Source organism: Perognathus longimembris, chromosome 23, assembly GCF_023159225.1.
Source record: "Perognathus longimembris pacificus isolate PPM17 chromosome 23, ASM2315922v1, whole genome shotgun sequence".
In the NCBI taxonomy this organism is placed as follows: Eukaryota; Metazoa; Chordata; class Mammalia; order Rodentia; family Heteromyidae; genus Perognathus; species Perognathus longimembris.
In genome coordinates this window covers 34,290,859-34,303,471 of record NC_063183.1, presented here as the reverse complement: position 1 = coordinate 34,303,471, position 12,613 = coordinate 34,290,859, and the positions used below count along the sequence as shown (strand labels likewise).

The 12,613-nt window shown below is 49.8% G+C and overlaps 1 protein-coding gene across 5 annotated transcripts in view; it reads right to left on the bottom strand.

The window, feature by feature from the left end:
• Meis2 (Meis homeobox 2) overlaps positions 1-12,613 on the bottom strand; it is a 174,338-nt gene that overhangs the window by 39,243 nt on the left and 122,482 nt on the right. For all 5 annotated transcript variants that reach the window (XM_048331942.1, XM_048331939.1, XM_048331940.1 and 2 more), the window contains exon 9: positions 10,338-10,414. In XM_048331942.1, coding sequence (XP_048187899.1) covers positions 10,338-10,414 — 77 coding nt within the window. The remainder of the gene's footprint in view (positions 1-10,337; positions 10,415-12,613) is intronic.

The window sequence follows — 12,613 nt, the reverse complement described above, 5'->3', positions numbered from 1 at the left end:
ATGTCAGGCACGGTTTCCTCCTCGGCCCCTTCCCAAGCTTCTTTAACTCAAGTCAACTCTGAGGGCCGAGTGCCTACTGAGAGCTAAGCACTGCACTTCTCACTAAGTCCTTGGCGACTAGAAGCCAGGAAAAAACAGTCCAAAGTCAATCCACGACTGATTCCAGACCGTCAACTCACTTGGACACATAGCCAAAGACTCGAGCGCTCACTCAGGAAAGACAACCTGATTTTATTCCGCTGTGATGTCTAGAGAATAATCTTCTTTTTTTTATTTATTCTGGTCTTTTTGTAGGTTTTGCCATTAGAATAGTTTTCCCAACAATTAAACACGGAAACACTAGGTATTTTTGCGGCACTAGCAAGTTTCTTGTGTTGGTGGGGGAAATCACATCCTCTCCATCAAGTACCAGTGCTCTTAGGAAGTTTTACCTGCTTGTCCTCAGTTCGTTATAACGCACTGTAAGAGGCCGCCCGCAACTGCTTCATAAAACGGTATCATTAGATGTGGTATTTAAAATTAGTGAGTTACTGCCTGGGGCTGGAAATATTTTTACTGGATAAAGATTTTCTGTTGTAATGAAATTTGACTTATTCATAACGTCTAAAATTCTAAATTTACTTCATCATGAACCTCATGGCAAATCGGCAGGCATGATTTATTTATGGCAGGGAGGCAAGCTTTCCTTCCCAGGCCAAATTATTGGCAATCCTTTAATTAATCTAGTGGAAGATGAATTGAGATGGTAGGATGGATATTCGTTCCTTCTGACAACCTGAGACCTGACACCCTTGCGGTGTCACGACGGCATTTCCCATCTGTGGGGACCCGACGTCCGTCCTGGGAACCGTCCCCCGGGGTAAGCGCTGCGGGGCAGGGGTTGGCCACCCAGACGCAACCCCCGGGCGCCGCGTCACTTACCCGCCCCGCTCTGCAGCGGACGCGTTTCTTAGTCTGTGGGTTATGGCCCCATTTCCAGAAAGATCTATCTGAGCCTAATGTAACCTAGCAAATCTTTCAAATGAAATAGTCTTGTGGGAAGCCAGTTGTCATCTTCTGACATATTATTTAGGACTCAGCTCAGGTTTCATTCTTCCTCTTCCCCCCATTTAAACCTCTTGCTCCTCCTCCATAAGCGCCATTTTCTAATTAAGGAAAATGAAATTTGTAACGTGTGGAAGGGAGACAGGGCCTCCCTTGCGGGCCAGTCTCAGTCCTCCTCGCACACCATTAAAAAAATAAAATCCAGGGGTGGTTGTTTTTTTAATTGGTATCACTTTGTCTTTAGTGCAAAACACATGGCAATAATTTAGTGAACTCCAGTGTTTCTCTTGTGGCAAATTGATAGCATAATTTTATTATGAGTTGAACAATGACTTCTGGGAACAAGAGAGAATCTCCCAGAACTACACATAACTCGGCTGACTAAATGTAATACTCGGAGAAGGTAATGAAAATAGAACTGGAGCTCAGCGAGGACTGGAAGATTCCAGTGTCTCGCTCCTGTCAGAAGGCTACTCAATAAATCATACCTGGAGCGCACTTCATGTCAAAAGCCGGTAAGCTGACAAAGTGCCCTGGAGTGAGCCCTCAGAACGCGACACCAGCCCGTGGCCTCTGCTAGCGCCCGGACGGTCCTACAAATCCTTCTGTGGGTTTTAATAAGTAACCCATTGTGTTTCCTTTGCTGCTAATGAGTTTACACATCACTTGTTTCCTGTTTACTGACACTGCGTTAGCAATATGGTTAGGAAAAAATTATGAGCAGAGTCACTCTCTGTGACTTTGACTATTCGGATCCACCAGGAGTTCCTCCTGGTCGTTCCCATCCGGTGCGGTGGTCCATTATAGCAAACACCACACACAGAACCGTGGGGCCTCCGCAGGGCCCCAGGACACCTGTGTGTTTACCAAAGAACCACACTGATTCCCGGGCTCCAACAGATGGCCAAGCAAGTATGTGGAATTCACCTGGCCTCAGGTAACACAGGACACAAACCAGCTGTGGGCAAATTCCACTGTGCTGCTTTCTACTAACAGCAGGCCTACCAATGTCACTGACAAACAACGCAGTAAGAATCAGATCCACAATTTCAAAGCACCACACCACAGTCCTAACACACTTCATGGCCCCGAGAAGTCTCGCCACGCTCAAAGAGGGCGCTTTTCTGGATTTTAGTTGACAATGTGCATGTGCGGTAGTAAAGATAACCAGTGTGTATTTTGTAAGTTTTTTCAAGGTGAAATGGCATCTAATATCCAGGTCCAAATTAGGTGGTTCGTTTACTTCAATGTTACCAAAATGTCAGTGCTGAGCAGGTTAAAGGACACGAATACCCATGGAAGGGGCCTACCATCAATCCTGGAAGATGAAAGCTGGGGGGGAGGGGGGCCAAGGTCAGTTCTGCCCTTGAAGCCCACACCAAAGGGGTATTTTTGCTCACACTCTAAGGCAGATTTGCATTCGGATCTTAGAGGATTTGTTCCCAGATCCACCCACTGCTTTGGTAATTTACGGGTAAACTTTTGTGGCTTATCTCGGGCTTTAAGGAAGTTTGAAACTCCAGAGGTTGACATTAAACAGCCTCAAACCTCAGCCAGCAGGGACTTATCTAAAAGATAAGCTCTATCTAGAGACTGTGGAAAATCTCCTACCACTCCGTGTTTACCTTGCCAGGGAAAGGGTACCTTCCCAAAGTGTTAACCTGAAAGCAGAACTAACAAACGCAGGGGAGAGCAGGGAGTAGGCCACAAATCTCTGCAGAATGATCAGTCCCCGGTGAGGATCCTGATTCCTGCCCAGGCGCCAAACAAAACTGGCAACCTTCTTTATTATGATTAGGATAAAACACGGAAGCAGGAACAAGACATGAGAAAGCCATGTGACAAAGAACACGAAGGTGCTCTGTGGTTCCTATGCCAGTCTGAAGAATTGTGCAGACGGATCACGGTGTTTCCCTTGTTCCTACAAGCAGGCATGGCTCCGAGGACCTTCCCCGGGTAGATCTCCAGGGGAGCCCCTGGGAGCGCCCCCTCCTCGTACCGTGCGCTCTCCCACTTGAAAACCCCTCGCGGGGGGGGGGGGGGGCGGGCGCGGGGCAGCGGGTCCCCCGCATCGTGAGGTGCACAGGACTTGCGTGTACTCGTTACCAGAGCGCATTCTCAGTTAAGTGACTTGTAGAAGGCGGCTGCTCGGGCGCGCGCGGGGTGACCAGTGACTGAGTGCCGTGAACGAGGCCCTGGGCAGAGGCTACTCATCAGGTACCTCTCCACCAGGGAAGTTTTGGAAAGAATTTGACAAGTCCTCCATGCTGAATAGTAATGGAAGAAATGAGGGGGGAAATTTTCTGGAAAACATACCAGCAAAATCGAGAACCGAGCGCTAGCAGTCAAGACTCTTACTTTTAAGAGTCAAAAAAGTTGAAATAATACAAATGTCCTTGAAGCGTTCTCATCTTTCTTTAAAAAAAAATCTTTTTAATAGTTTGTAATTTAGAAGCTCCATTTGATGCTCATTTTTTTTTGCATTCCACAAATGAGGGTAATTTGAAAATTCTTTGTTTTTTTTTAGATGTTTTTACAACTTTTGTTTTATCTATCTGTAAAGGGGGCTAGAAGTGATTATTGAATTAAGCTGTGATCGTTTTGTAATCCTGTCAGTGAGTTATCTTTACTCTTTTCCTATATAAAAATAAGGAAATAGCTAAGCAATACGATTCTACTTTACAATCGTGCAACGGGCTGAAATGTAGACTTTTATTTCAGTGTTACTTTGAGAAAGCATGTAGACCATGCCAACTAAGATGAATAAAGGACTTACTGGAGCAAACCCTGTCTCCCTTCCAAACCCTGGTGTAATGAGGTACAGACGTAGGTAAAGCCTAACGCTGCACTTGCCTGGAGCTCATTGTCTTCGTTAATAAAGAGACTTTAAGCACTAATTCTAAAAAGCTTCAAATATGAAAAAAAACGAACATGTTGAGCAAAGTTTCTTCCTTATATTTAAAGTCCTTAGAAAGATGGTAACTTTCAACATGGGGAACTTTATGTTCAAAAAGTTCTCATTTGTATGTGTTTAAGGGGCATTTTTTGGAACGGTGTCAAAACCTTGTTGCGTTCCTTTTTGTTGTCTGGTGTTTGCTCTGTGGCAGTGCACTTTCCTCTAAACCAGGGACTTTTTTTCTTCTCTTATTGGCATCCCAACCCAGCAAAGAAATCTGCATCCTGAGATAATGCTGCCAGCGTGCTATGAAAACCATATTTCCTTGCTTCTTCCCAGCGCGGCCAGCGCGGCGTGGGGAAGGCACAAAGCTGGCGGGGCTGAGCGGGAGGGCCGCCCAGCCCCCCCCCCACCCGGGTGCCCCCTTTCTGGCATGCCTTCCTTTTATGACCCCCTCTACTCCTTTTCTTTACCAAACGTAAAAGGCTCTTGCTGAGCCTCAGCTGCCTGCCCAAACGTGGGCCGCATCTGAGTTTCGGGAGAGACGGCGTGTGGAGGTGCGGGCTCGGGGCGGCGGGCAGAGGCCCCCGCGGCCGAGTCCACCCCGGGCGGGGACCCCACCCACCGCTCCGGCACAGGGGCGGGAAAGGTGCAACTCCCTCGCTTCAGAACTGGGGTCCGCGTGTCCCCGCCACGGTTACCCCCAGGGACACGGGGCGGGGGCCCGGCAGCAACAAGGCCGCCGTCATCCCAGAGCAATCCCTCGGGCCGTGTGCGTCTCTGCGCGGCTCGTCCGCCTCCTCGTGCTTCTCTGCACGGGCATCGTTCCAGAAACGGTAGCAAGCGCATGGAGAGGGAGTGGGCAGACTCCGTGCAGAAATGGAGAGCGGCTCTTGCTCACTCGGGCCCACGCGCTCGCCGGCGGCCGCGGGCGGGCAGGCGCCCCGACACCTCCCCTCCGGCTCTCCCGGGCGGGCCGTCGCGGGGGGCAGCCCCCCTCCCGCAGCTCTCCCGCAGGACTGCACGCGCGCCTCCTCTGCACAGTAATGCGGACACTGAGGCTAGCGGCTGCCACGTCTGGCCAAAACACAGATGTCATTGGGAGCTAATCGCCAGACGTGGCACCTATGCCACGAGGGCGGCCACGGCGACAAGTGCCGGGCAGAGAAGGCCCTGGGCCCCCGGGCTGGGCCCCGAGCTGTATCTCTGCTCCCTCGCCCGCAGGTTGGCACAGCATCCTTCAATCCCTCCTCCTTTGAGATGCAAGTGTCCAGTGATCGCCGCAACTCATCTGATTTCCTGTGCCACTGGCCAGTGATTCCGTATCTTTTTCAAAGTTGTTGAAACTAAATCCATTATTATTATTATTATTATTATTATTATTATTGCTAGTCCTGGGCCTTGGACTCAGGGCCTGAGCACTGTCCCTGGCTTCTTCCCGCTCAAGGCTAGCACTCTGCCACTCGAGCCACAGCGCCACTTCTGGCCATTTTCTGTATATGTGGTATTGGGGAATCGAACCCAGGACCTCACGTAGACGAGGCAAGCACTCTTGCCACTAGGCCATATTCCCCGCCCCCAGTTATTCTGTATCTTTACTACAAAGTTATTTCCCTCCATCCTAGCTGGCCCTCTCTGTCCCGCTCTCCCCACGCTCTCCCCACGCAGCGCCTCGCGTCTGCTCTCTTCATGGGTCACACAGCACACACTCTGCTGCTGTGAAGGGGTGTGACTTCGGACCCTCTGCTCCTCCCAGCCTCCTACTCATCAGACCAGGCAGGCTGAGAGACCCACTGCCACCAGGCCTGCAGTGACCCCTCGACTTGAACCCACCTACTGCACATCACAGGCCTGTGTTCCCCAGTCTACCAGGGCTGAGGGGCCTGGGAAAAGGACTGCTTTCCTGAGGGCAGGACTCTTGTTCCTGTGATATTGTAATCAACACTAGGATGTTCCAACAGCGCTGTCTCTTGTGCACATTAGAATGAACACACACACACACATACACACGCACGCCCCTCCAGTCTCCCCTAAAGAAAACAAGTCATGGTCTGGGAATGCACCTTAGCAGTACAGTGCTCGCCTCACATACATGAAGCCCTGGGTTCGATTCCTCAGCACCACATAAACAGAAAAGCCAGAAGCGGCGCTGTGGCTCAAGTGGCAGAGTGCTAGCCTTGAGCAAAAAGAAGCCAGGGACAGTGCTCAGGCCCTGAGTTCAAGGCCCAGGACTGGCAAAACAAAACAAAAGCAAAAGCATTCATCCCGTAACGTCCCAGCAGCAACAACAAATTGGAAATCAGAACTTTATGGCTAACGTTGCAGTTCCGGTACAGCACTGGGGGAAGATACACGAGAGCAGAGTGTGTTGGTATTTTCCTAGAGTAGTTTTAGCTTAAGGGATTTTAACTGTCAAAATGAAGACTCTGCCATATTTCACTGATTACTACTGTCAAAGATGTACAAATGCATTCCAACAAATTATTCAATCAAGAAATTTCATTAAAAATTTTTTTTTTGTCAATGAGTATAAACACTTCTCTTATGAAGACACCAGTATCAATACCCAAGCCATTCTTGAAAACATCCAACCTCCCCGTTCCTTGGAACCGCTCGCCTCCTAGGCCTCCCTCCTCTGCCCCGGTGTCCAAGAACTCCAAGAAGCTACAGCAGCGCGGCTTGCTTTACCATCGAAGCCACGCACAGCGCACAGTCTCTCCTCCCCAACATGCCCTTTTCCCCCAGAAGAAAATTCCACCTTGTTTGTAAGCTATTTAGTGACGAATTATTTCTATCACCGTATGAGATCACGCATCTCTCCCTCTTTCACAGTTACTTATTCTCAACGATTCCGGCAATGGCCGCCACCAATGGCCGGGCCCACTGTGCCAAGCGCATAGAATGCAGCACTTCCCAAAGTCTCACGGCTGGATGGCGCCACTTTGCAAACATAACCAACGTGACAGGAGGTCATTTATAGAAGGCAACTCTTTTATTGATCAAATGGGGGGGGGAGGGGGGCTAGGATTTGAGCCCTGTGAGATCTGGCTGCTGACCCTGACCGTGTGCCCTCCTGCTCTCCTACCCCAACAGCTTCACTCAGCATCCCGCCAACCATCCGCCTTGGCCTCTCCAGTGTGCGCCGGTCACGGAAGCCCGGGATGGAAAACTCTGCGTCCCGCTCTTCTCTCGTGACGCGCATGCTCTGGCTGCTCCGAGCTGCCTTGACTCTACCTGACTCCCTGCACGGGAAGCGGGCCTTCCGGTGGCGACTTCCTTTGCTAACTCCGAGCGCGCCCACTGGGGGTTCGGCTGCCTCGCCATCGTGCTGCCTCAGCCTCCCCAGTGCCTGTGTCACCGGCGTGCGACACCACCACATCTGGCCTCATCCGGCATCACGCTTTGCTTCAAGGGCTTGAGAGCTCACTCTAGGAGAAATGAGCATCACTCCTCCAAAATCACACCTGGATCCGGCTGCTCATCGCACACTCCCTCGGGTGGGCACGTGGGCAAAGCCCGCTGCGCCCGGAACACGCGAGGCGGAGGTACAACCCGTCTTCAATTTCCTTCTACACTTCCTCGTGTGTTCTGAGGTGCACACTTGGGCCGTGCGTCCTGACTGCCTACGGCTCTGGCCACGTGCGCAGAGCCACGCTCCGCGCTTCCTCCCTGCGGGCCGCGGGGCCCCCCCACCTCGAGAGGTGGGAAGCAGGACAGGGCCAGCAGGTCTGTCCCGGCTGCCTGGTTGGCAGGGTTTTTCCACTACTCTGAGGTTGGGGGTTCCAACCTTGCAACACCTGAGCCTGGACCGGCCTCCCCTTCCGTGCGGCTGAGATCAGGGGACGGCTTTCTCTGTTGTGAGCAGCTCGTGTTGGCAAGGCACCGACTGGGGCACGGTTAAAGACACCAAAGGAGGGGGTGGGGAGGTCTTCTCGTTTAAATTTCTTTGTGAAATCTCCAGAAATTGGGTCTCTCTATGAAATTCTTGGCAGCCTTGTAGGGCCTTTGCTATACAGCAGCCTCATGAGTCACGCCTTATTATCAAAGTTATGGCAGCCGTTAACTAAGAACCTGCCTGAGGGCAGGATTACAGAATTTTTCAGAAGGAAGTGTGAAAATCAGGAAGATGGAATTCTTTCTAGAGATGCAGGTGTCAAAGCTTGTACGGAGCTGTGGGAAGCCTGCCCTGTGACACACTGTCACGTCCTCACCCCTGGTGATGTGGGCTCAAAGAGCAGAAACAAGACACTGAAAACATCGCATCAGCTAAACCCCTGGTACACGCCTGGGCGGGATGGGACTGGGGCAGAGGGGGGCTGTCCCCCGGGGCAGCCAGGTGTGTGGGGGAAACACCGTTCTCCGCAGATGGAACTTCCTTCCCTTCCCGTGCAAAGACTACATGGAAACTACAGGAAATGGGTGAGATACAAGAACATCTTCCAAAAGAGCAAGAGGCGGTGCCACAGCCAAGTGGCGATGCAGAAACTGCACTTCTCTCAAAAATTCCCATCACAACAGCCCGTAGCTTGCCTGAAATCTACAGGAGTAACGGCTCTAAGGCAACATTAATGACATCAAGAGCGGCTCTACACCTCCCAGCTCCCTTCAAAACCATGTTCAGGGCAAACACTTTCTTGTAGCTAACACAAAATGTGTCTATTAGAATAATCCAGAACACCCAGTGCTTGACTGGACCACCACAAGAAGGCACACATTTATCTGCCCTATACACTCATTCCACGAGACTCATCTCCATAGAGGCCACTCCCCCTGTGGATTATGTCCTTTATTCCAAGTTTTTGGTCTAAAGGGTATCTTTAAATGTACGTAGTTCCAATCTCTAGAAGAAAATTAAAGTGAATTCAAGTCTGTATTGTCTATCCTTCCTTTCTGCCTTTCTTTTCAGGTTAGCAGTTTATTTCTGCATTAATCACCCTGACAGAAGCAAGGCAACTCAATTTTCTGCTTCTGTAGGTAGGCACATCACTTTCTGTACAGCACTGGGCATGAAAGGGCTGCAGCTAAGCTTTGGTTACTGGTATAATTGAAATGCTATCCGCACTATAGGGTGCATTAAAGTCAGATAACGGCAGTTCCTGTGGCCAATTTAAGTAGCTTGACTTCCCTGGGAAAAAAAAAATTGCCTGACAGATAAGGCAGACAAACTGGCTAATTCTCCAAGCATGTCTCTCATTGTGATCCTAGAAAAATGAGAAAAAAATGAATCACAGAACCACAAAATCAATTGACCCTCGGGTAGCTCATCAGGCAGCGAGCCTGATAAACCTAAAAGCTTTGTTAATGTCTGCCTGCCTGTGTCCCACAGATAGAGCACTTTGTAAATGAACCTGCTTTGATAAATATATTAAGGAAAGCTGTGAATAAAGGCAGAGACTTCTCATTTGTAAATACAACCTCTGCTACATGGAATTAGAATGATAAAATGGAGTTCCATGTAATTAAGTTTGTATAAGGCCTGAAATCCGTGCAAATACTTTCCCTGAATTTTGAAAGAGAACTGTCAGTTCAATTAATCTGAACATCACCCCAAGAATGTACTGAACAAAATTAAGCTGCTGATAAAACCTGGGCCAGTATTTTGATAAGTAATTCCTATATCATTTCTTGGCCGCTGTGATCATTTTATTTAATCCTCAGCCCCTCCTTGTCCTCAGTTCCCCTCTAAGCCATGCACAAAGGCCGACGGCCCTCTCCACCGCCGCAGCCATCTTCTAGAGCGCCGACGGAAATGGAAAACCCTTTTTCTCGATTTAAAACAAAATTAGGGTAAATGAATTTCTATTAGGAGGAGACTGCACCCACAACACCCTCACACCTGGACAAAAGAAACCAACTCAGAGTGGACACTGGGTGTGGGGACTATGCAACAACCTCCACCCCATCTCACACACACACGCACGTGCACGTGCGCATGCACGCACGTGCACACGCACGCATGGATGCACACACGCATGTACGCACAGGCACGCACGCACACACATGCATGCACATGCACACACAGGCAGGCACGCACACACACACATACACACACGTGCATGCACGCACACACACACACACACACAGGCACACACACACACAGCGAAAATGGTTTTATCTGGAGTGACCCAACCAGAATTAGCGGTTGCATCTGAGCATTTTTAAGCATAGAAGGTGACGGAAACGGGGTGCGGAGGAAGAACAAGGGAACAAGAGGAAAGAGGACTCTTACACAGCCCGTTTCCCTGGGCCTCTTCCACCTCTCGAGGGAGGAATAGATCATCTGCAGTTTCATTTGTTTTTGAAGTAAAATCAAAAACGAGGGGGGGGGGAGAGAAAAAAAGAAAGAGAAAGCAGCAAACAATTATTTAGCCAAGATATTGATTTTGGGGTCACTCACCAGTTGTTTACTTGGAGAATTGTAAGTCCTGTGTCTTGCGCTAATTGTTTCTTCTGCTCTTCAGAAGGGTACGGATGCTAATGGAAAAACAAATGTTTTAAAAGATGTATCAGAAGTTAGGAAAGAGTCACGTGCCTCTAAGACTGAAACCCCCGCTGGCGCGCTTCCTTTAGACTACGGCTTCATCTTCCTCGTGGTGTCTGCCTGACCTGGCCTGGTGAGCGTGCGCGAGGACAGGGCCCCGCGGGACCGCAGCCCCGGGCCCCCCACGTCCTGCAGGAGCGGCGGGGCTGCCCTCCGCCGGGGCGGGGCGCACTGTGGGGATGGAGGCGGCAGGCGGGATGTCTGCACTCGGGCAGCTGCATCGAGGGCATTGGCTTTGGGTCCACGTGAGCGGCTTTCTAGAAGTCGCATGTGAAGCCTCCCCCGGGGCTGCCCTGTGGGATGCCACCATAGACTTCTTGGTTCCTCGTTAACCCCCGGTCACCGAGTAAAACTTTGGAAAGTGGTGCAGAGTGCAGACTCACAGCTCTTCTGACAGCCACGGAAACAGAAATGCTCAGCAAGCAAGCTATGCTACAGCACCACTTTGCCTGCAATGCATTCACATTGCTTATTTGTGGGAAATGGAAGTTTCTTTCATTTTTATTAGTCGTCTGGCCTAAGAGGGACACACGCACTGACCACACGTCAGTACAGTGCTTCGTGTGGAAATCTAACAGGCTAAAATGAGAGAATGGAGCCATGGATATTTTTTGCTCTGGGGTTGAAGTACTCTGTAGGTCCCATCTCAATTCACCCAGCTATACAATGAATGGCTTCCCACCAACACTCCACTTTCCTCTCCCACTGCGAAATCCGGTATTATTTTGGAATCCCGTATGCGTGAAAAGGCGCTGTGCTAGATAGTATACATAACTATCCAAATATATCTGTTAAGTAAGTCCCTCATTTAAATTCACTGGGTCTCTTACGCTGAAAAGTAAACTTTTATCAAGTATGCCAAAGTCAGTCAAAAACTAGGAAGCCTTTTCTGTTAAGCCTCCCCCAATGACGTCACTACAGAGGGGCCCTAGAGCCAGAGTGTTCCGTTCTCAAATACTCTGGTATTGGAGAAAGCAGACAGTTTTCAATCATTTAAGATTTGACTCTTCCGGTTCTTCGGGTTCTAACAGCATACGCTATCCAAAACGCAGACAATGATTCAAATGCCATCAGCTCACACAAAATCCCCTGTATAGCAAAAGGGTTAACTAGATTTATATTAGTATAGGAGCCAGGCTTCTAAGATTCTGCAAATGTTAACAAAGAAAGATGATAATGTTGAGTTAATATGGGTTAAGCATAAAATGAAAATAAATTTTTCTGATTGCGAGGTGTTGACATTTTTTTGGCTGGGGCCTCCAGCCTGCTCCTGAAAGCTGTGTAATTACAGAAGGCTTTCCCCTCCTTCCCCCTCCTGCTTCAAGCCTCCCCCGTTAGTAATGACCCCTTCGCTGCTTCAAAAACCGCTAATGGTCTTCAGCACAGGCAAGAAAAATGAACAGGCTAAATTGGAATCCACAGTCAGTAATTTGCATCCTGCGAGGCTGCGCTGGCCACTCGCACCGACCGAGCCGTCCATCGCCCCGTAAGGGGCAAGGGCTTCTCCCCACACCCTGACTCGTGCAAACAATGTCATTGTCCTCCACCCTCCTCTTGGTAATGGAGATAATGAATGACTTCACAAACAAGAAGGACTGCTCGTCACAGACACTGAAGTGGCTGCCCACGGTAACGGTACAAACGTTAATTGACTGAAAATCCTGAGGGAAATGACAATTGGAAAAATAAAATCTTGTCAAGGTATTTTCTTGCCAAATACAAGGCAACAGCACCTTTTGATTTCTACCACTCTTAAGATTTCGAACATCTATGTTTATAGGTTGTTTTCCCCAATGGGAATAAAGTGCTACAACTAGCAAAGACCAGGAGGAAAATAAAGATGCGCAAGAAAAGAATGTGCAGACGGCCCTGGGGAGGCCCCGAGTGCCCGGCTCCCAGGCCCGCCGGCCTTCCCTCGCTCACCGCGCATGCCCGGGAGTCCTTGAGCGTGCGTGCGCGTGTGTGCGTGTCAGTGAGCGTGCACGTGCATGTGCAATGTGTGTGGAAGGGAAAGACAAAGGCAAAGCGGCAGAAGGTTTAAATGAAAAGTTTCGAGCATCAAAGTGGGAGTGGAAAGTGGCTGTCAGGGGGAGGCCAGTTCCTTCCAGTCTGATGGCAAGTTCTGATTGAAT